Source organism: Coregonus clupeaformis, unplaced genomic scaffold, assembly GCF_020615455.1.
Source record: "Coregonus clupeaformis isolate EN_2021a unplaced genomic scaffold, ASM2061545v1 scaf0457, whole genome shotgun sequence".
Taxonomy (NCBI): domain Eukaryota; kingdom Metazoa; phylum Chordata; class Actinopteri; order Salmoniformes; family Salmonidae; genus Coregonus; species Coregonus clupeaformis.
In genome coordinates this window covers 20,825-44,816 of record NW_025533912.1, presented here as the reverse complement: position 1 = coordinate 44,816, position 23,992 = coordinate 20,825, and the positions used below count along the sequence as shown (strand labels likewise).

At 46.5% G+C, this 23,992-nt stretch overlaps 1 protein-coding gene and 2 long non-coding RNA genes across 4 annotated transcripts; all 3 read right to left on the bottom strand.

Annotated features, from left to right (window-relative positions):
• Nucleotides 1-241: 241 nt before the first annotated feature.
• Nucleotides 242-1,868, bottom strand: LOC121565569 (2-hydroxyacyl-CoA lyase 1-like). The gene is made up of 3 exons (XM_045215493.1): nt 1,606-1,868; nt 853-954; nt 242-508 (listed from the first exon to the last, which is right to left on the bottom strand). Exons 1-3 carry the CDS (start codon nt 1,666-1,668, stop codon nt 242-244), a joined length of 432 nt encoding a protein of 143 aa, XP_045071428.1. The 5' UTR covers nt 1,669-1,868.
• A 2,234-nt stretch (nt 1,869-4,102) lies between these two features.
• Nucleotides 4,103-5,288, bottom strand: LOC121562222. 2 transcript variants are annotated; one of them, XR_006658695.1, is made up of 4 exons: nt 5,208-5,288; nt 4,999-5,020; nt 4,672-4,849; nt 4,103-4,366 (listed from the first exon to the last, which is right to left on the bottom strand). It is a non-coding gene; the product is annotated as an uncharacterized LOC121562222 (long non-coding RNA). The 2 variants fall into 2 exon arrangements; XR_006658694.1 differs by lacking the exons at nt 4,999-5,020; nt 5,208-5,288 and adding an exon at nt 4,943-4,992 and having other exon boundaries at nt 4,105-4,366.
• Nucleotides 5,289-20,869: 15,581 nt separating this feature from the next.
• Nucleotides 20,870-23,789, bottom strand: LOC123484774. The gene is made up of 2 exons (XR_006658693.1): nt 23,540-23,789; nt 20,870-23,032 (listed from the first exon to the last, which is right to left on the bottom strand). It is a non-coding gene; the product is annotated as an uncharacterized LOC123484774 (long non-coding RNA).
• Between the last annotated feature and the right edge of the window lie 203 nt (nt 23,790-23,992).

Below are 23,992 nucleotides of genomic sequence, written 5' to 3'. Positions count from 1 at the left end.
ATTTACATTTACGTCATTTAGCAACTAGGCTACATACTGCAACTAGGCTACATACAGCAACTAGGCTACATACAGCAACTAGGCTACATACAGCAACTAGGCTACATACTGTAACTAGGCCATCTAGTCAGCCTGTCAGGCAGCACTACATTGAGAAATAATTTAGTCAGCCTGTCAGGCAGCACTACATTGAGAAGTCATCCAGTCAGCCTGTCAGGCAGCACTCCATTGATAAGTCTTCTCAGGCAGAACTATCAACAGATCCCAACTCATTCCTACTTGTCTTCAGGGCAAAGGCACAGGATACTTGGCGGATTTGACCTTTGATATCTGTGTGAGGCGGCATGCCTTGCCTCTGTCGAGGAAGGTAGTTGTTCAACATGGTGCGCCCGATGTCCATGGTGTTGGCCCCCTCACTCACGATGACACAGTCGTGGGGCAGCAGCTGGGAGATGTGGTGGAACACTTGGTAGTAGTTCATGGGTGTTGTCGACTGTAGAGCTAACGCCTGGAGAGAGAAACAATCAAATCAGGGGTGGTAGGTACCCAAACAGCAAAGTTGTTGGACCTGACCGGACGGGATCATACATGCCTATGACAAGACTCAGAATACATCTGTACCATAATGTCTTCTACCTGTTGGATTTAAGAGCAATACTACATCTGTACCATAATGTCTTCTACCTGTTGGATTTAAGAGCAATACTACATATGTACCATAATGTATTCTACCTGTTGGATTTAAGTCAAGTTATTTCACAGATAACAAAGAGTCAGTAATACAGACACACAGGCAGAATCTAAATTGCTTAGGTCACAGATCACAGGTCACAGACGGACACACCAACACACCTTTGTCACCTTTGTCATAGCAACCATCTTCTCTTTCAACGTGGTCCACCATTCTGTATCAGCTGGATACCTCCAGCCATCTTTATGAACGTACTCCAGGAGCTGAACGTAAAGATGAGGAGTAGAAACTAAACAAACTGAATCAAGTACAGATGTAGGATCTTAATTTGATCACCTTGTTGCAGGAGAACATTCCTGCAATGCAGGACATTTAAAACGTGTAGTGTATTTGAGGTTTAAAAAAAGGCTTCTGAAGTTTGTACTCTTAGAAATGTCAGACATCATTTTCCCTATCAACCCTTACATAAATGTCCATTAATTATAATCCATATAATAACTCACATTGCTGTGCTGCAGGACAATCAATGCTTGTTTCTTTAAAAAAGAATATGCAGATATAGGGCAGATATTAGATGCCTGTGTTGTGTTACCTGCTTGACAATAGCACTGATTTCCCCCAGGACTGAGTTGTGTTACCTGCTTGACAATAGTATTGATGTCCTCCAGGACAGAGTTGTGTTACCTGCTTGACAATAGTATTGATGTCCCCCAGGACTGAGTTGTGTTACCTGCTTGACAATAGTATTGATGTCCCCCAGGACTGAGTTGTGTTACCTGCTTGAAAATAGTATTGATGTCCCCCAGGACTGTGTTGTGTTACAGGCTTGACAATAGTATTGATGTCCCCCAGGACTGTGTTGTGTTACAGGCTTGACAATAGTATTGATGTCCCCCAGGACTGAGTTGTGTTACCTGCTTGACAATAGTATTGATGTCCCCCAGGAGAGCAGCAGCAGGTTGCACGTTGTTCCCCATCTCCTCAGCACACAGATCAACCTTGACATTGACCTTGACATAAATAACGTATGTGGAACGTTACTACAACATACCAGCAACGACACGACAGGAAGAGCGCCGTGCGTGACACATGTAACAGCAGCTGGAGGAGTGGCCAAACCTCAAGCTAAACACAACAGAAATAACCAGGCACCACCACATAATGCTAAGGCTGACACACACACATTCCCTTTTATAAACCGGGTGACTCGAGCCCTGAATGCTGATTGGCTGAAAGCTGTGGTATATCTGACCGTATAACATGGGTCACGTTGAGGGAGGAGGTCAGAGACCTGGCCGTGTGGTGCCAGGATAACAACCTCTCCCTCAACGTGACCAAGACAAAGGAGATGATTGTGGTCTACAGGAAAAAAAAGAGGACTGAGCACGCCCCCATTCTCATCGACGGGGCTGTAGTGGAACAGGTTGAGAGCTTCAAGTTCCTTGGTGTCCACATCACCAACGAACTATCATGGTCCAAACACACCAAGACAGTCGTGAAGAGGGCACGACAAAGCCTATTCCCCCTCAGGAGATTGAAAAGATTTGGCATGGGTCCTCAGATCCTCAAAAAATTATACAGCTGCACCATCGAGAGCATCCTGACTGGTTGCATCACCGCCTGGTATGGCAACTGCTTGGCCTCCGACCGCAAGGCACTACAGAGGGTAGTGCGTACGGCCCAGTACATCACTGGGGCCAAGTTTCCTGCCATCCAGGACCTCTATACCAGGCGGTGTCAGAGGAAGGCCCTCAAAATTGTCAAAGACTCCAGCCACCCTAGTCATAGACTGTTCTCTCTGCTACCGCACGGCAAGCAGTACCGGAGTGCCAAGTCTAGGTCCAAAAGACTTCTCAACAGCTTCTACCCCCAAGCCTTAAGACTCCTGAACAGCTAATCATGGTTACCCGGACTATTTGCACTGCCCCCCCACCCCATCCTTTTACGCTGCTGCTACTCTGTTAATTATTTATGCATAGTCACTTTAACTCTACCCACATGTACATATTACTTCAACTACCTCAACTAGCCGGTGCCCCCGCACATTGACTCTGCACCGGTACCCCCCTGTATATATATCCTCCCTACTGTTATTTTATTTTACTTCTGCTCTTTTTTTCTCAACACTTTTTTTGTTGTTGTTTTATTTTTACTTTTTTGTTAAAAATAAATGCACTGTTGGTTAAGGGCTGTAAGTAAGCATTTCACTGTAATGTCTGCACCTGTTGTATTTCGCGCATGTGGCCAATAAAATTTGATTTGATTTGATTTGAAATGTATTTTGACTGTTCGAATTACGTTGGTAACCAGTTTATAATAGCAATAAGGCACCTCTGGGGTTTGTGGTATAGGGCCAATATACCACGGCTAAGGGCTGTATCGAGGCACTCCGCGTTGCATCGTGCTTAAGAACAGCCCCCTAGACGTGGTATATTGGCCATATACCACACCCCCTCGGGCCTTATTGCTTAAATATAGATGTACTGTACAGCACTAAGACAGCCATGACATTATTTGGAGAGACCACAAAGACTTATAGAGAAGCTATATAATTGATAGACTAAATCCAATAGACTGAGTCAAATACCTTTATACCTGGTTACAATTAACTGTAGTTCACTATGAAATGACCTGTGACTAGGGTTGCAAAATTACAGTTACTTTCCCAAAATTCCCAGAAATCCCTGTTGGAAGATTCCAGAAATCAGAACGGAATAAGCAGAAAATCTGGAATCCGAAAAAAAGAAGGAAAAAAAAGAAACCCTACTGGTGACCTTTGACCTAGCTGGATGACCTTTACTTGGGTGTCAAACCTGGGGGAAGGCCAAAGTGCAGGATCCAGTTGAGTCTGGCACCAAGTAGGACCACAACATCAGACTGGAGCAGAGCTCTGCAGTCCCCACCAAGACCATAGAACCAGGAGGATAGGAAGAGGAGGAGGAGGAGGAGGAAGAGAGGAGGAGGAGGATAGGAAGAGAGGAGGAGGAGGATAGGAAGAGAGGAGGAGGAGAGCAGGGACAAAACAAAATGTAATGAAAAGAGGCTAGTTATAGGAGTAGTGTAGTTGTTTGATTGACACCAGTTTACATTGACATGACCTGGCCAGGAGAGACTAGTTATAGATAGGGATTTCAGGAGTTTCCTGGTCCGTTCAAATGGTCATGGAAATTCTTGGTCCTACTTATACAGTCAATGGTCTGTACATGAATATGATGCCAGCTGAGAGAAGGAGAGGCTGACCTGGAGCGGGCAGCAGCAACACAGTTGGGATGTGACAACTTTGTTCCGGTACGCTGATTTTTCACCACTAATCATTTGGACAAATCACGATTTCGCAGGTGCTCGCATCTTTTCAATTTCAGAACGGGAGGGGACATTTGGCCCATAAACTTGCCGGAAACTTGCAGAGAGTTTCCGTTTAGGGGGGTGGAGAGTTCGCAAGTGGCGTTAGTATCTTTCTCTTAACATCTCCCCAGACCTTATCCAAGTATCTGACGCAATTATGCAAGATTTTAGTTCTGTTTCCCCCAGATTATCTGGCTATTAAAAAAGCAATGCCTACCTTTGCCAATGATGAGTAAAGGCCGTTTGGCTCCTTTCAGGACCGCCAGTGCTTCTGTGATCGCCATATGGTCAGCCATACTCACAGGAGGAGGTGGACTACAGGGCACCTCTCTGACAAAGGAAATAATAAATAATAGGTCAAACATTAAACATTAACATGTTACCTAGCAACTTTATTGCATATGTAAATAAACCATGAAGGTCTATCGAGGCTTATTGCTATTCTCTGATGAGAATATTTTGATATAGTGCTATATTTTCTAAGTAATTAAATTTCTGGTTCACTTCAGACGTTAAAAGGTATAACAAGATAAAATAAAAATGACTACGGTGATGTGAATTCAGAGGTATACATATTCAACAGTAACACATTAGTATACATTTTAAATGGATGAAAGACAGTGATGGCCACTAACCTGGCTCTGCTCCTGTCCAATTTAGCATTGACCATGTCCCCAGATATGTCTACGTATACAGCACCTGGACGTCCATACATGCTAGTGCGTGCTGCCTTAGACAGACCAAACACCCTTCCATTCAGATCAATTAAGGCTGTGCTGTGCTCTTATGAAGCAGTTAAGGTACCTTGCTAAGCTGGAAAATTAGAGGTCAGAAAACAGACAATTACAGGTGATACCAAATGATATGAAGAGGACTACACAGAGGGAGTCAGAGTAGACTGTATACCTTCTCTACCACTGAGGAGATCATATCCAGACTGCTAGACCTAGCAGAGACCTTACTGTACAATCTGCATGCCTCCACCTGACAGAGAAAGAGGACCACAAATAACAAATTATTTCCTCTTTCAGCAATTAAACTGCTAGGGCCAGTTTCCCAGACAGAGATTCTCTATTGAGTTTGCTTTTTAGGCCATGACTAGGCTTAATCTGTGTCCCGGGAAACCACCCCTAATGTTCAAAAGTCAGAAATGTCCTGGTTGAATCGGTACCTGTGGAAACTCTTGAAACGCCCCAGTGGTCTCTTGGTTTTGATCAGAGGAGCCTCCAATAACAATCACAGGCCTACAGAGAGAGAGGTATCACACAATGACATCAACTGACAAGCTGAGATAGTTTGGAGTCCTCAGATCATTTTTTGCAGTGTGCGGATAGCATCCCTTCTTTTGAAAGGCCACTGAACATGAGTAGTAGGGTCTTCTGTTTGTGGAGTTCTAGCATACCTGTCATGAGCCCTCTCACTCCATCGGGTCACCACCTTAATTGGTTTCCACTCTGCTCACCACTCTCTCTCTACTCAGCCTAACTAGCTCCACCTGTCCCTGCTCGGCTCTAATTACTCTGCCAGCTGCGCTGCATTACCCACTAACCTCTCCCAGTATTTAAAGTCCTGTCTTTCAGCTCTCCTGTGTCAGATCGTCTGCAAAGCTCACACCCGAACCTGTTTGCTCGCGCTTCTGGCTCGCCCCTTGTTTTGTGACCCCGGACCTGCCTGATTCTGGGATACTCTTCTGCCCCAGGAAAACCAGACCTGCTTTCTGCCATTACGACTCCTGACTACTCTTCGACCCCGGTAACTCTGACCAGCCTTCTGCCTTGCTACAACGTATTCGGATTTCCCTTGAACTGTACTTCTGCCTTGTTTCATCCGCCCTGTTGTGTCTGTGTTTCCTCCCCCCCCAGGACTTCTGGACCACCAACCACCGGCGTCATCGGACGCATCGCTGCCACTGGGGGGAGGCACAGACCCAGCACATTGGACGGAATAACCCCTGGAGCCTTCACTCACTCCCTACTTCCCTCTTCCCTTAAGTTTAATACACTTTCTGGTGTGACGCAATTGTGGTCCTCTTGTCGTCTGTCTGAATCGTGACAGTACGATCTGACCATCATGGACTCAGCGCACACTTCCCCCAACATGGAAACCGAAGAACCTGAGCAACCCACCGCCATGCAACGCCTGGAACACACTGAGAGAGAGCTAGGTCGCATGAGCGGCGACATCACCTCTCTGCTTCAGACCGGCCACCAACAGCACCAGCAGTCCCAGCAGCAGCAACAACAACTCGCCATGGTCGTCCAACTCCTCACCAACCTTACCCCAGCCAGTCTGCCCACCAGCCCTGCCTCCGAGTTACCTGCCCCGGTCATTGCAGCCGCTGCCCCGGAACCCAAGATTGGAAACCCCGAGCGGTTCCACGGCGATTCTACCCAGGTCCGGCCATTCCTGACTAGCTGCCGACTTCAGTTCTCCTTGCAGCCAAGGACCTTCGCCACGGAGGGGGCTAAGGTCGGGTATGCCATCACTCACCTGACGGGCCGAGCTCGACTCTGGGGAACAGCAGAGTTCGAACGTCAAACCCCCGCCTGTGCAACCTTCGACCTGTTTTCTGAGGAGATGCTGAAGGTGTTTGACCTGGATTCACCAACCGCAGAGGCGTCTCGTGAACTGTTCAGTATTCGACAAGGCAGACGTACAGTCGCAGACCATTCCATCGACTTCCGAACCCTGGCAAGACGAAGTTCTTGGAACACACCATCGTTGGTGGACGCGTTCTTCCATAGCTTGGCTGACTATATCACGGACGAGTTGGTCTCCCATGAACTGCCTTCCACTCTTGATGAAGCCATCGCACTGACTGTCCGGATCGACAGAAGGATACAGACCCGTCGTCGTGAGAGGGGGCGCCAAGGTCCACCAACTACCGGCATTCGGAGAGATCCGACTGGGCTCCTGTCAGCTACTGCCACTCACCCAAGTCAGCTGGATCAGTCTGAGCCTATGGAGATTGGGCGAGCCTCTCTCACTCCTGCAGAGCGCCAGCGCCGCTTCACCTCAAACCTCTGCCTCTATTGTGGAGGTGATGGACATCGTGTGGTACCTGCCCTTTAAAAGGCCGAAGCTCACCGGGCATAGGGGGAGTCCGGTTGAGCTCAATGACCATCCAGTCCTCCGACCGCAAACCCCTGCTGCAAGTTCACCTCCGCCTCTATGACTCAACTCACACCCTGGCTGCTCTGGTGGATTCTGGCGCCGAAGCCAACATAATGGACATCAAGCTGGCACGCCAACTGGGACTGGAGAACCTCCGTTTGACACCTCCTATTCCTGCCCGGGCACTGGACGGACACTTACTCGGATCGGTCACTCATGTCACGGCCCCGGTCTTGATGGGTCTGTCCGAAACCATCAAGAAACTATCCAGTTTCACCTGCTCCCCTCTCCAGGCCAACCCCTCATCCTGGGTTACCCATGGCTCCGCCGCACAACCCTCAGCTCGACTGGGTGACCGGGGTGATCAGGGAGTGGGGGAGAGGACTGCCACCGAACCTGCCTGCTTGCTGCCGCACTCACCCCCTCGGCCAGTACCTACTAACTCCGCTCCTGACCTCTCCCATGTCCCAGAATGCTACCATGGTCTCAGAGAAGTGTTCAACAAAGCAAGAGCCACATCTCTGCCCCCTCACCGACCGTACGACTGTGCCATCGACCTCCTCCTGGAACAGCCCCTCCTAGGGGTCGGCTTTATTCGTTGTCTGCTCCTGAAAGAAAGTCCATGGAGGACTACATCAATGACTCTCTGTCCACAGGATTGATCCGTTCATCTTCATCTCCGGCTGGTGCCGGCTTCTTCTTTGTGGGGAAGAGGGACGGATCTCTCTTCGCCCCTGCATCGACTACAGGGGACTCAACGACATCACTGTGAAAACCGTTACCCTCTCCCTCTGCTCACCTCTGCTTTTGAGTTGCTCCAGGGAGCCACTGTTTTTACCAAGTTGGATCTCAGAAACGCTTACCATCTAGTGCGGATCCGGGAGGGAGATGAATGGAAGACCGCATTCAATACACCAACAGGCCACTACGCAGTATCTGGTTATGCCTTTTGGCCTCACCAATGCTCCTGCTGTGTTCCAGGCTCTAGTGAATGATGTACTGCGGGACATGTTAAACAAGTTTGTCTTCGTTTACCTGGATGACATCTTGATCTACTCCAGAAACCTGTCTGAACACACCCGCCATGTCCAGCAAGTCCTTCATCGTCTTCTGGAGAATTCCCTCTACGCCAAGGCAGAGAAGTGTGAGTTTCACGTCAAGACAGTGGCCTTCCTGGGGTACATTGTAGCAGAGGGAAGTATCCAAATGGATCCTGCCAAGGTATCAGCAGTCACTTCATGGCCAGTTCCGGAGAACAGAAAGAAGCTGCAACAGTTTCTGGGGTTTGCTAACTTCTATAGAAAGTTTATCCGGAACTACAGTACCGTTGCTGCCCCTCTTACTGCTCTAACCAGCACCAAGCAACCCTTCACCTGGACCCCAGCAGCCGACAAGGCCTTCAGTACCCTCAAGGTAAGGTTCACCTCCGCTCCCATCCTCCAGATGCCTGATGTGGACCGGCAATTCATTGTGGAGGTGGACGCCTGGGATGTGGGAGTTGGTGCTGTGATTTCTCAGTGGGCTGCGGAGGATAGGAAGCTCCATCCCTGTGCCTTTTTCTCACGTCGGTTGTCCCCCTCTGAGTGCAATTACGACATAGGGAACCGAGAGCTGCTGGCAGTGAAGCTTGCCTTGGAGGAGTGGCGTCACTGGCTGGAGGGGGTCCACCATTCCATTTCTCGTTTGGACCGATCATAAGAACTTGGAGTACATCCGCACGGCCAAACGGTTGAACTCCAGGCAGTCCCGCTGGGCCCTGTTCTTCACCAGGTTTAATTTCACTCTGTCATACCGGCCTGGATCACGCAACACCAAGCCAGACGCCCTCTCCCGTCAATTCCAGAAGGATGACAACCCCTCCAAGGATCCTGTGTCGATTCTGCCAAGTCCCTGCATCGTAGCAGCTCTGACCTGGGCTGTTGAGGAACAGGTGCTGGAAGCTCTCCGTAACCAGCCCGGTCCCAGCACTTGCCCAGCTGACCGCCTTTTTGTCCCCGAAAACCTGAGGTCCCAGGTCGTTCAGTGGGGACATGACTCCCGCCTAGCTTGTCACCCTGGCTCCACCCGCACTTACAACCTGCTCGCCCAGAGGTTCTGGTGGCCCTCTCTGAGAAAGGATGTACGGAATTCGTCCAAGCCTGCCCCCATCTGCAACCAACACAAGTCGTCCTGCCAGCCCCCAGCCGGATTGCTGCAGCCCCCTGCCTGTGCCCAGACGTCCCTGGTCTCACATCGCCCTTGACTTTGTCACGGGGCTGCCCCCCTTCAAGTGGCATGACCGTCATTCTCACCATAGTTGACCGATTCAGCAAGATGGCACACTTCATTCCCCACCCCAAGCTCCCAACCGCCAAGGAGACCGCCCAGGTGGTCCTGGAACACGTCTTCCGGATCCACGGACTGCCCAAGGATGTAGTTTCTGACCGTGGTCCACAATTCTCCTCCGCTTTTTTGGAAGGAGTTCTGTCACCAGCTGGGAGCCACAGTCAGTCTGACTTCCGGATTCCATCCCCAATCCAATGGGCAGTCAGAGCGGGCAAATCAGGAGCTCGAGAAGGCACTGCGATGCATGACTTCACGCAACCCCCCACTCCTGGTCGCAGCAATTGACATGGGTGGAGTACGCACACAATTCTCTGACCTGCTCTGCCATCGGTATGTCCCCTTTCCAATGTGTTTATGGATACCAGCCTCCTCTATTTGCCAGCCAGGAAGGGGAGGTTACTTGCCCATCTGCACTTGCTTTTGCCCGCCGATGTCGCCGCACCTGGTCACAAGCCCGAGCCACACTTCTCAGATCCGTTGCCAGCTACACTACCGGGGCCAACCGCCGGAGAATCCCTGCTCCCACCTACCAGGTTGGTCAAAGGGTGTGGTTGTCGTCAAGGAACCTGCCACTCAGGGTGGAGTCGCAAAAGCTGGCACCTCGGTTCATTGGCCCATTCCCTATCATACGAGTGATTAGCCCAACTGCTGTCCGGCTCCAACTGCCTAATTCCATGAGGGTGCACCCCACTTTCCATGTGTCTAGGATTAAGCCCATTCATGAGAGTCCGCTGGTCCCTGCGGCGCCTTGTCCCTCCTCCTCCACAGCTCGTCGATGGTGGTCTGGTTTACACCGTCCGCCGCCTGCTTCGGTCCAGACGGAGGGGGTAGAGGTCTCCAGTACCTCATTGACTGGGAGGGCTATGGACCTGAGGAAAGGACCTGGGAGCCAGCTAGTCGGATTGTGGATAGGACTCTTATCACCGCCTTCCACCAACGTGCATCCTGATCAACCTGCTATCCGTAGGGGGCCGCCCCAGAGGGATCCCTAACCGTCCTGCCCGCTCGGCTTCCTGTCCTGTGCCTGATCCTGTCTCGGGACCTGTCCCATCTCCCCGACCACGGTCCTCCGGCTTCCTCCGAGGATGAGGACGTTCGCTCGGGACCGTTCGGGAGGAGTTCTAGCCCTCCTCCGGCTCCCCTCCTCCCGCCCGGCGTGGTGTTGCTCTTGGGACTTCTGGGGCCGTCCCTTGGGGGGGGGGTTCTGTCATGAGCCCTCTCACTCCATCGGGTCACCACCTTAATTGGTTTCCACTCTGCTCACCACTCTCTCTCTACTCAGCCTAACTAGCTCCACCTGTCCCTGCTCGGCTCTAATTACTCTGCCAGCTGCGCTGCATTACCCACTAACCTCTCCCAGTATTTAAAGTCCTGTCTTTCAGCTCTCCTGTGTCAGATCGTCTGCAAAGCTCACACCCGGAACCTGTTTGCTCGCGCTTCTGGCTCGCCCTTGTTTTGTGACCCCGGACCTGCCTGATTCTGGGATACTCTTCTGCCCCAGGAAAACCAGACCTGCTTTCTGCCATTACGACTCCTGACTACTCTTCGACCCCGGTAACTCTGACCAGCCTTCTGCCTTGCTACAACGTATTCGGATTTCCCTTGAACTGTACTTCTGCCTTGTTTCATCCGCCCTGTTGTGTCTGTGTTTCCTCCCCCCCCAGGACTTCTGGACCACCAACCACCGGCGTCATCGGACGCATCGCTGCCACTGGGGGGAGGCACAGACCCAGCACATTGGACGGAATAACCCCTGGAGCCTTCACTCACTCCCTACTTCCCTCTTCCCTTAAGTTTAATAAACTTTCTGGTGTGACGCAATTGTGGTCCTCTTGTCGTCTGTCTGAATCGTGACATTTATTGACTGATCTCAAAAGTGTTGGCTTACAAAAGCAAAATAAGTTATCACAGTAAAAATAATCAAGGGTGTTCTTTCACATTCCTCAACACTGCATAAACAATATGCATTTCCATAAACAAATGAAATATCAGCTGAAAATACAGCATCTTGGTATTTGTTCAGATTGCAGGATCAACAAGAGCTTTTACCACATTTTTTGCCTCATGGTTGAATTGGAAATATGTGCACCTGAGCATAATTCACAACAAGCAAGCAGGGCTTTTGATAGAGGCTACTGAAAACATTGATGCAGTTATTGGTAATAAGAATTTTTTATAGACTTCCATATTCTGCCCTCTTGTATAGATTTGTGAAAATGAACAGTGATAGACATTTTGCCTGAAAACAGAATTTGAAAATAATTTCTAGAAAAGGTAAACACAGCTATCTGTATGGCTTTGTAAAAATGAACAACCATATTCTGGCCAATTGTATAGATTTGTAAATATGAACAACCATATTCTGGCCAATTGTATAGATTTGTAAAAATGAACATGAACAGATTATTATTTATTTTTTACTTTTTTTAAATGAAAATAACTATTTTAAACAACATCAACTGTGAACTGATTTGGGTGTGTGTGTATTAAAGAGACAGACAGGGAGGGACAAAGAGAGAGAGGCTACATTACTTGTACTGAAACTGTTCTCTTCTCTCTTTCAATGCAGCAAAGCGGTCAATGACTTTCTCATTGAAATCAGGCATGCTGAGGACTAGTTCACTCTCCATGGAAAGCATGGCCAGTGCATTCAGACGTTCCTGGCCCATTGAATTTCTTGCAGGAATGTCTTAACTTCGTGTCAAAGTTGAGAAACATCTCTCAGCTTCAGCTGTTGTCATGGAGTAGTTATGAGGATGTTCAACAGAGTCACAGTCTCAGAGAACGTCTCCTGGAGGTTGTAGCTCATGAGAACCTGGTACAGTGCCAGTGCACTACAGTTTGACTTTCACGTCATCGGCAAAAAGACCGTTCAGTCTCTCCAAAAGCACACTGGCGATTGAGACTGAGGTTGATTCCGAGATGGGAAGGAACTCAAAAAAGCGCTCCTGCACTTTGTGGTTGCTATCTATGTACCTCAGCACAAGCACCAGCTGTGTCTGTGTAGAAACGTCCGTGGTCTCGTCAGCTTGGATAGCTACGAAGTTCGCCGACTTCACCTCCTCCACAATTTGTTCCCTCATGACCGCTAGCATACACTCCAGTAGCTCGTTTTGAATGGTCTTTGATGTGAACTTCTTTCAAAGAGACAATCGAGTTGCACTGAACGCTAGCCATGTTGATAGTAGTACGTGAATTGATTGACGCTGCTACCCGCTCTTTTCTTGAGTTACGTTCATGGTTATGTTACGTATGACGAAAGCGCGTAAGTGCAAGCCCTCAGAAACCCATAGAGATTGTATTGAAAGCTCTGATATTTGAAAAAAATAGATTTTACATGATAGTCTATGAGAGACCCCTGGGCGATTTTCAACCTGACTGAAATCGCCCCAAAAGGGGCGGGGCCATTTGAAGCACGACTTTAGCCTGATTGGACATTTAGTGGCAGATCAGACGTCTAGATTAGAACACTGATAACTACTGTTGCCGTGATATAATTGATTAGAAAAAAAATCCCTTCCTTTTCCCCGTTTGGCAGTGCGTCGCCCATATCGCCTAATGAACACACCGCCCCTTTCTGGGATACTAGGCCTGCAATATTGTTTTATTTAGCCATCTATCATGGACTGGTGCTTTTCAGTTGATGTGTATTGCTGCTCTTTTCCTCTGCTCAGTGAGATGTGCAGTGTGGCCTAATCACAGATCAGAGTATTAATTTCTAGGCACACAGAAAAGGGCTGTTGCTTGCCATGCAATAGCAAAGGTACTGAGTAGGCCTAATCAACACCTATTGATTATTTTATGTTGACCGCTTCCTTCTGGTGTGCAGTTTTCTGTTCAGCATACCTGGTATGAAATGTTTGTGTTTCCTTCTGTTGTTCTGTCACTGTGGAGACACACACATACACAGTTTATGAGAGTTTATGGGCTGCCTCATTTCTAGTTCTGCCTGGTAAAAAATAGTATAAAGGTTTTGAAATGTGTGTTACTTGTGCTTATTTTTTATTATTATTATTTTATTTGATAAGTACTTGAATTTACCGGAATTATTTTAATTTAAGCTATTTTGTAATTCATTTTAATTTATTTTATTGTTGGATGAACTATAATTTGCCTAAAGATGATTATTTTGTATTTTTGTCTGTCTGATTGTTGCCTTGTGTTAAAAAATAAACTCAAGTAACTCAGCAGTTACTCAGTACTTGAGTAGTTTTTTCACCAAGTACTTTTTTACTCTTACTCAAGTAATTATTTGGATGACTACTTTTTACTTTTACTTGAGTCATATTTGTTATATCTAGCCTAGCTGTAGAAGAACGGACATCTGCACAATTTCACATTGTACATCACTCTGTCGTTTAATGACATGTGCCACACATTCTGACAACCCATTCATCCGTAAAGCAGCACACTGTCGTAAACCATAACAACGTACAGTATGACGTACAGCACGTCGTACCATACATAACATTTCCCCCCCTTTTCCAAAACCAGGGACTGGTACCATATATAAAATGTCCATAGGGAAGAACCTAGAGTGATACCTGTAAGAAATAAACATTAACCCTTAAACGGATGGACTCTCCAAACTAGCCAGTTCAGTCCATTAACCTGGAGGTTGACTAAGACACCTAACGGAGCCTAAGAATGAAAAGAGGTTAAGTAGTCCCCAGATAAGCAGGACGAGTTCGTGCCCGCATAGGCCTTTCTTCATCCGCCACCGCTTGTGGATCTGGCCCTTGGGGAGCCCACAGAGGCTGGGGCTCGGGTGGTAGTGGTGGAGGAGGTCCATCCGGTGGCGTCTCTGGCCTGCATGTCTGTTTTGTGTGCCTTTGTGTTCCTCGAGGGGCAGGGGACTTTTCTGAGGCGGCTGGCGTGCCAGCGTGATCCATTGCTCATCATGAAATATGGCGGGCCCCAGTTGTCGACTGACCTGCAAGGGGTCCGACCTGAATGAGGGCATTTTGTTGCACTGCTGATGCCGTCGGGCTCGGACCCAGTTTGACACTTGGATGATCGACAACTTCGAGCTAGTAGCAGGGGCCGAACGACACACTCACTTTCGCAAAAGTGATTGTATTTTGAACAGTTCTTGCATATTTTCCCACGGGCTGGGCAGTTTGAAGCCCTTGAATTGTGAGAGCTAGCCCCACAGTTGCCACAGCTACTTCTGTTGGTTTGTCTGTGTGCCTGCTGCACGGGCATGCCGGTGTCTGTGTCCATGCAGCTATCGACGTGGGAGGGCGTGCGCAGCGCGTGATCGTTGTAGTGCGCCTGCTCGGGCTGAAGCTGCTGTGTGAGAATGGCTGGGGGCCGAGTGTATGCTGCAGAGCTGTCTGTTAGCATTGAAGAGCATTCCAACGCCGCTTCAACCTGGAGTGCTATTTTAATAGCTCCATCTAGTTGTAAATGATCCGATTCCAAAAGCAGTTTCTCCCATGTCTTTTCACATAACGTCCCCTCTATCAACTGATCCCTGATGATCTCGTCCTGAAGTGTCCCGTAGTTACAAGAGCTAGCCAAATGCCTCAGATTAGCCACGTAGCTTTGAATGGACTCACCCGGCCGTTGGTGTCTCTTCAGTAGCCGGTAGCGTCGCTCTTTCCCGGCGAAGTGGTTGGAAATGTAGACGTGCGCGTATATAATAATAATATGCCATTTAGCAGACGCTTTTATCCAAAGCGATTTACAGTCATGTGCGCATACATGTTTACGTATGGGTGGTCCCAGGGATGGAACACACTACCCTGGCGTTACAAGCGCCATGCTCTACCAATTGAGCTACAGAGGACCACGTATAAATAGATCAATTATGCCTTTTTGATGGAAATATTGAGGTGGGATTTTGGAGATCAGTTCATAATTTACGCGCGCTCTCTGCAAATAAGGCGGGCCAGCTCGATGTCCTAGGGCACGATATGCACCCTCTTTGCGTGGATGGCACACAGTTTGGTGTCCTCAAACAGACCGACCAGGTAAGCCTCGCTGGCCTCCTGCAGGGCCATCACGGCGGAGCTCTGGAAGCGCGGGTCGGTCTTGAAGAACAGGGCGATGTTTCTACCCAGGCGCTGGAAGGGCACATTGCGGATGAGCAGCTCAGTGGAGCTTTGGTAACGACGGATCTCTCTGAGACACGGTGCCGGGCCTGTAACGGGGAGGCTCTCCTGCGCGCAGCCTTGGCGGCGAGCTGCATCCTGTAGGCTTTGCCACGGGTGGATTTGCGAGCGGTTTGCTTGGTTCTGGCCATGGCGCTAGCTTCCTTCTTAGACAGTCGGAGTATAGCCTCGAAATGCCCATGTGAAATGTATAAAGCCGGCAGTGGCATCTTGTCACGCCCTGGCTCGGGGGACTCTCGTATGTTGAGCCAGGGTGTTAGTTTCTATGTTTTGTTGTGGGTCTAGGTTATTGTATTTCTTTGTTTGAGTGACTCCCAATCAGAGGTAACGAGTGTCAGCTGTTGGCTCGTTGTCTCTGATTGGGAGCCATATTTAACTATCTGTCTTTCACGTTGTGTTTGTGGTTTCTTGTTCATTTCGGGTTTGTGTGAAACTGTAGACGTCACGTTATCGTTTATTGTTTTGATCGTGTGATCAGAAATAAAAAGATATGTTCACCTTCAACGCTGCGCCTTGGTCCTCCTCTATGTATGACGATCGTGACAGAAGAAACCACCAAGATGGGACCAAGCAGCGTGTCCAGGAGCCATCGCCAGGGAGATCCCTCACAGATCTCCTTCGCCTCCTGGACTGGGTCAAGCCGAGGGAGGAAGACAAGGGCTTGACATTATGGCAGAAGGGCGAGAGGCTGGCGAGGGATATGGAGACCTGGTCCACGGGTAGGAGAGACGCCCCGAAAATTTTTAGGGGGGGGCTCACGACGTCGGACCAGCAGGAGGCCGCGATAGAGCGGCCCAGTGGGTTGCTGGAGAAGGCCGCCGGATTAAGGGGGCCACTGGTCGAAGAGGGGATGGAGGAAGTAGAGGCACGGCGAGAGGTACTGGCGTGTGTTGCCAGTCCGGTCTGGCCCGTTCCAGATCCCGGTGTAGGGCCAGTGGTGTGTGTCCCTAGTACAGTCCGGCCCATTCCTGCTCCCCGCATCAAGTCTGTGGTGCGTCTCGTCAGCCCGGCTCTGCCCGTTCCTGCTCCCCGCACCAGGACTGTGGTGCGCGTCGCCAGCCCAGTCCGGCCCATTCCTGCTCCCCGCATCAAGTCTGTGGTGCGTCTCGTCAGCCCGGCTCTGCCCGTTCCTGCTCCCCGCACCAGCTCTGTGGTGCGCGTCGCCAGCCCAGTCCGGCCCATTCCTGCTCCCCGCATCAAGCCTGTGGTGCGTCTCGTCAGCCCGGCTCTGCTCGTTCCTGCTCTCCGCACCAGGTCTGTGGTGCGCGTCGCCAGCCCGGTCCGGCCCATTCCTGCTCCCCGCGTCAAGTCTGTGGTGCGTCTCGTCAGCCCGGCTCTGCCCGTTCCTGCTCTCCGCACCAGGTCTGTGGTGCGCGTCGCCAGCCCGGTCCGTCCCATTCCTGCTCCCAGCACCAAGTCTGTGGGGCGTTTCGTCAGCCCTGTCTGGCCCGCTCCTGCTCCCCACACCAAGCCAGTGGTGTGCGTCGTCAGTGCAGCACGGCCCGTGCCTGTTCCCCACACCAAGCCAGTGGTGTGCGTCGTCGGTCCGGCACGGCACGTGCCTGTTCCACTGGAGCCGGATCCGCCGCCTAGGCGGAGTGCCCACCCGGTCCCTCCCCTGTTGTGTTTCGCTGGCGCGGTCGGAGTCCGCGCCTTTAGGGGGGTACTGTCACGCCCTGGCTCGGGGACTCTCGTATGTTGAGCCAGGGTGTTAGTTTCTATGTTTTGTTGTGGGTCTAGGTTATTGTATTTCTTTGTTTGAGTGACTCCCAATCAGAGGTAACGAGTGTCAGCTGTTGGCTCGTTGTCTCTGATTGGGAGCCATATTTAACTATCTGTCTTTCACGTTGTGTTTGTGGTTTCTTGTTCATTTCGGTTTGTGTGAAACTGTAGACGTCACGTTATCGTTTATTGTTTTGATCGTGTGATCAGAAATAAAAAGATATGTTCACCTTCAACGCTGCGCCTTGGTCCTCCTCTATGTATGACGATCGTGACACATCTGCTGATTGGACACCATCTCCCCACCACCCCGATTGGCCCGTTACGGAGGCCTCCTCTGTCGGCTATCGGAAGGGATGCTTTGCTTCTCTTTTTTTTTGACCGCGCACCCAAAACAGTACACTGCGCACCCAAAACAATACACTGCGCGCCCATAAAACACACTGTACGCCAAAAAACAATACACTTTGCGTGCGCCCGCAATAATACACTGCGCGCCCAAAACAATAGATCACTGCTGGCCTTTACACGCAATAATAGTCGCCAAAGTCAAGAGTGAAATCTTGTGTTATAATTTAATGCTAGCCTGCTATGGCAAACGAGGCCAATAGTACACTGCGCGGATGCAACTGCACACTGCGCGCAGGCAAAAGCACAATGTGCGCGCAAAAGTACACTGCCGGCCCTTTATGCGCAATAATAGTCGCTGAAGTCAAGAGTGAAATCTTATGTTCTAATCTAATGCCAGCCTGCTATGGCAAACGATGCCAATAGTCCACTGCGCGCAGACATTAGGACACTGCCGCGCGACAATATTCGCCAAAGTCAAGAGTGAAATATTTTGTTCTAATCACCACATGTTCAGTAATGGCATTTCCCCCCTTTATTCAAATTACAACCTCTCACTTTAAGTTATTTGAAATGAAATAATCTCTCAAATATCACTATATCTAAAACAAGCCATAGAAGTTGGTTGCATTTCAATTAAATCATCCAGAAACGACAGAACAAACTCAAATACACTAATAGGAGAAAATATATATTTATTGATATTGTATGTTGTATAGCCTTACTTGTTGGTATCTCAGACGACCAGAACCTTAATAATAATCACCATACTTACTTCACATAGCACGGACATATAGTAGACTACTGACACTCACTCCTATGGAATGGGTATGGGGACTGGACACGCCGGGACCCAGACCCTACTGTTGTCGATCACACATATTAATGTCGTGTTCAGGGTGCTATCAGAGTTATCGGAAATAACTAGTTCCGACTGGGAAGTTTCACTTGAATGACCCTCCAAGTAGGAATTACAAGTGAGAAATAGTGAAAATGTTGTTGCCAATCTTATTGGTTTAAGAATTGTTCCGACTTCAAAACCACTTGAACACAATCATGTGGGAGTTACAACTTCCCATTTTCCACGAGAATGTGAAGTTGGCATAATACAGCATTCAAGTGCTAGTCGGTACTAGGAAACTGACATTTCTGACTTGCTAACTGGTTGAACGCGTTACAATAGCCTAAGTATATAATATGATTGACATAACCACAATAGAAAGGCCTTGGAAGTGCCATAAGTGAAAGCCGACATATTTCATTATTTTTACATTAACCTCTTTAACATGTATTAAATGAATAATGAAGAAAATTGTGTAATTTAGACTCTACGAAATATGAAATGCATTATGAAGAAAATCGTGTACTGTTGCCTACACGGAAAAGGGGCCTTTCTGACCAAAAGTGCACCAGTATCCCAAAGTATCAATCGAAATCAAGCATAGAAAACAGCGTTAACATTAATAAGGGTGGCAGGTAGGTTAGTGGGTAAGAGCGTTGTGCCAGTAACCGAAAGGTCGCTGGTTCTAGTCCCCGGGCCGACTAGGTGAAAAATCTGTCGATGTGCCCTTAAGCAAGGCACTTAACCCTAAATGCTCCTGTACGTCGCTCTGGATAAGAGCATCTACTAAAATGTAATAAAACATTTTTTCCCACGTAAATGTGTGTATTTTTTCACAAATTATGTTCAGAAAATCTCAAACAGTACATAGGCATACAACTACAATGTTTGAAACATTATTAAATAAAGACAACATTTCTGTATATTCACAACTATAATAAAGAAAAATAGGCTATCCGTTTATGGTTGTTGTGTGTAGCTTACTGGTTAAATTGGTGTCTTTTCGCACGAATTAAGTAGCACATAAATTCGTGTCTTTTCACACAGAAACGCACGAAATCTGCTGAAATACATTACGCTACCTGTGGCTTTCTCGAGCACGGTTATATGTCAGACATTTGAACGGCTACGGATAGCGGAAAGCAAACCCCGTATTGAGTCAATACTGTCATCTATTGGTAAACATAATCCTTAACGTAAATATCCCAGGTTAGTACACAACGATTTTCCTTGCATGTTTTGCTAGGTCCTGCAGGACATCACCCCCTTCATCTTCCTGGAATAAAAAAATCACACACAAACACAGACATTCTTTCAATGTTGGGAACACATTTTACATGAACATTTAAATCAAGATGGATTACGAGATGCCCAGGCTGATGCGCAAAGGCAACTATGCCGAGCGTGTGGGCGCTGTCGCACCAGTCTACCTGGCTGCCGTGCTCGAGTGCCTGACTGCTGAGATCCTGGAGTTGGCCGGAGACATTGCCCGTGCAAACAAGAAGCCTCACATTACACTGATTAACTCTATAGTATTATCCCAGTTTACGGTCTTGCCTACACCTAGCGAACAGTTTTTTAATTGATATGAAAAATAAATATTCCATTTGATTTGGAACAGCAAGCCAGACAAAATTAAACGGGCCTATTTATAAAATGAATATCAATAGAGAGGACAGAATTGATTAAATATTTTAAGCTTGGACCTACCACTAAAAGCTTCAGTCATACAAAAGTTATACTTAAATCCGAACTGGTTCTCTAGAAATGTGTAAGACTGTCTCACCACGTTCAATAAATGGCATTTCCCCCCTTTATTCAGATTACAACCTCTCACTTTCAGTTATTTGAAATGAAATCAATTCTCAAATATCACTATATCTAAAACAAGCCATATAAAGTTGGATGCAATTTCAATTTAATCATCCAGAAACGACAGAACAAACTCAAATACACTAATAGAAAAATACATATGTCTTGATATTGTATAGCCTACTTGTTGGTATCTCAGACGACCAGAACCTTAATAATAATCACCATACTTACTTCACAAACAATAATTATACTAGCTGCCTGCACATAGCACAGACATATCACTGTAAACCCGAATAAGTAAGCAGAACTTTAAGAAAGTGAGGCAATCCGTTGCCACTGTTTTTTTGAGTTCATAAACTCAAACATTTGAGTATATCATTGCTTATATATTTGGAGTTCATGTTAAATGTAATTTTTAATTATAATTAAATGTACTGATTAAGCCAACTCAAACATTTTCAGTTTATGCTACTCAGAATATTTATTCATCTTTCTCATTGCAATATCTCAAGAGAACTTAATAATTTCAAGCATGAAAATGAAACATAAATATCCTGAGTTAACTTAACATTTATTCGTTTTTTCAATCAATCTTCTGATTACCCATAACTCAAAAGCATAGACTTGTTACAACTCAAAATCATTTACCACCAAACTTAAAATATTTGTGGCAACTGATTGCCTTAAAAATAATAAGTACTCTTGACTTAAAGGTCAAACAAAAAAACATCATCTATTCAGACGTTTAGTATAAACTTTTCTTGCCCAGTCTTTTAGCAAAAAAATATGAAATAAAAAAACATTAATAAAAAATAACAATTAACAAGTCTACTTCTGGGCATTTTGTTTATACTTTAAGATGAACTATGTAATAGTAGAACATATTCAAACTCAGAAAAGCTAAAATTACATTAAGAAAATATCATTATATCACAAATAGCTTATAAACTGTTAATACAACATTACCAGGAGGGCATCAGCAAGTCTTGGGTGGTGACCAAACATTTGTTTAGAAAGATTATTTGCCCACACCTGTGCCTTTTAGCACAAAATGAAACAATCTATTTAATAATAATAGTAATATAACAATAATAGTAATACAAATAATTAAGAATTAAAAAGAGAATTAAATAAACAATTACAAAGCCACGCTTTTGGCCATCTGGTTGTAAACTTGCAGTGCAGCAATGTATAAACAAATTGCTTGTAAATTCTTCACAACTAAAACTGCTAAAATTTCAAAACGGTACATTAACATGTACAAAGGCAGTGTTTAGCCTTCCTTTGGCTATCTGGTTCAAATCTAGCAACTTCAGGGTGCACTGTATAGTTTTAGAAAATTAATTCAAACTCGAAAAGCAAAATTAACAATATTAATAAGACAATAAAAAGTATTTAACCATTTCCATAACTGAATAAACATCCCATCCTCAGAAGAAAATAAAGTCCCTATAACACTGTTTCCAACTAGAAAGGTGGCTACTTTAAAGTAAAGTAGCCTGAAACTTTGAGGACAGTTTATTTATTTATGAAAATGTATCAATGAAGAGCTTTCCTTTCTGATAAAAATGTACTTCCCAAAGCTATATAGTACACCTTTTAAAAACAAAATGCCATAGTGTATAAATATGGAGGATATATTTATTCATAATTCAAATTGAAAGTCCAAAGAGAAAAAGAAGCAAGATCAAATTAATAGTATTATTTTACTACGCTACTAGGAAAAATCATGCCATAATTAAATGTATGATGTAAAAGCTTAAAATGGAAATACTTCAATTAAAATCTAAAATATAATTGTTTTATTTTAGCCTTTCCCCTTTATAATTTTCAATTCGACATTTTATCTTTTGAATTTTACGTTTTACATTTGACATTGACATTTTCAGATTCACCTTTTACATTTTGATTTAAGCTTTTCATTTAGAAGTGACAGGTGTCAATTTAAATGAGGAGGCATGGCCCAACTGCTGGTGGGAGGGTCTGAAACGACTTCCAGCTGACAGTTGAAGCTTTGCATTTTAAATTTGACTTTTTAAATTTAATTATGGCATGATTTTTCCTAGTAGTGTAGTAAAATAATAATATTTTTAATTTGATCTCGCTTCGTTTTCCCTTTGGCCTTTCAATTTGAATTATGAATAAAAATATCCTCCATATATAAACACTTAATTCAACCCTGAATTTCAGTTTAACAACAATTAAATGTACATTAAAACGTACAAAGACACTGTGTACTTTGTGCCATTTGGCTGAAAACCCGTTGAGTAGAGCAGCAACTTTAACATAAACAGTTGAACAGTATTCAACATGGACCTGACATGACATATTCTCATTATGGACTATGCTCTAACAGAGTGAGCCATCAGAATCCACCACTCCTTTTTGGATCTTCAGTTACACATACAACATCAGCTCATTTTTAAGATTCTGCAGCTTGGGTGACAGTTTAGAGTCATCAAGACCAAGTAAGATTTTCTGTGTGAACTCAAAAGTGTTTGTCAGTCCCTTGGGATAGCTGAGATGTAGTGCATAAATCAGGCCGAACATTACCAGGAAGGCATCAGCAAGCCTGGGGAGATTGACAACCACATCACCCTCTAGGACGACAGAGACTCTCACTGGGTGGTAGTGAACTGGGCTTGTGGCATCATCACTGACTGTTGTAAGGAGGACCACTGATGCATCCCACAGGTCTGGCTCATCCATATCATCCTTTAAAAAATGAAAGGGAGAACATATACTAATCACATTTACTGAAACTATGGCAATTTTGATTACAGTTGGATGTAGGGGTGGAACGGTACATGTATTTGTATTGAACCGAAATGGTACGGGCGTCTCGGTACGGTACATGAATTTACACGGAGAATACACAGTATAAAAATAAATAAAACTTGAGTGCAAATTAATTAATGTAATGCGGAACTACTGTTAGACAAGCGGTTCTTTAGGGACACCTAATCTGTAGCCCTGCCCTTAGCTCTGAAGCTCCCGAACCCCGCCTACATGTCGAGTCAGTCAGTCCAGTCCAAATGAAGAGTCCACATGAAGCGAACTAGTCCCTTCCAAATACAACCAAACACGGACGTAGCTGTATCCCTTCTCGCCTCGACCACAAATGGCCTCCAGGCCCGTTTGATTCGCTGTTTGCTCCGGTATTAGCTGTTAGCTCCGCCGTTAGCTTCGCCGTTAGCGTGTGAAGCTAACACCAAAACTCACATCATCCCCTGTCACCTGCAGCTGGCCTTCCGTAACGACGAGGACCCAACATCCGGGCGGTGCTACTCCCCAAGAAGACCGAGAATGCCGTCAAAGCCAAGTAAATTCGCTACTGCGGCTTCAACTTGACTACTCAACCCCCAAAGGCTATTTTAAGTGCCAACCAATTGAGTGGGTGTATACACAAAGAACCAGACACCTGGATAGTACCCGTTGAGGTTCCCCCCGGAAGAGAAATGGTTTCTGACTGCAACAGTGAGTCCTACAACATCTTAATTATATCAACCCCCCTCTCCACTAAGCACCCCAGTTATTTTAGGGACACATATCACTTCTTAGAAAATATCAAACACATAGCTGTTCCCTCCCAAACATATACACATATATACAGTATCTCACAAAAGTGAGTACACCCCTCACATTTTTGTAAATATTTGAGTTTTTTTATTTTAA

Coding starts and splice junctions, on each gene's coding strand:
- LOC121565569 (XM_045215493.1), bottom strand. CDS start 1,668: ATGGGGAACAACGTGCAACCTGCTGCTGCTCTCCTGGGGGACATCAAT. Junction 955..1,605: donor TCAATACTATTGTCAAGCAG/GTAACACAACTC, acceptor CTTTACGTTCAG/CTCCTGGAGTACGTTCATAA. Junction 509..852: donor CTATGACAAAGGTGACAAAG/GTGTGTTGGTGT, acceptor TTCTCTCTCCAG/GCGTTAGCTCTACAGTCGAC.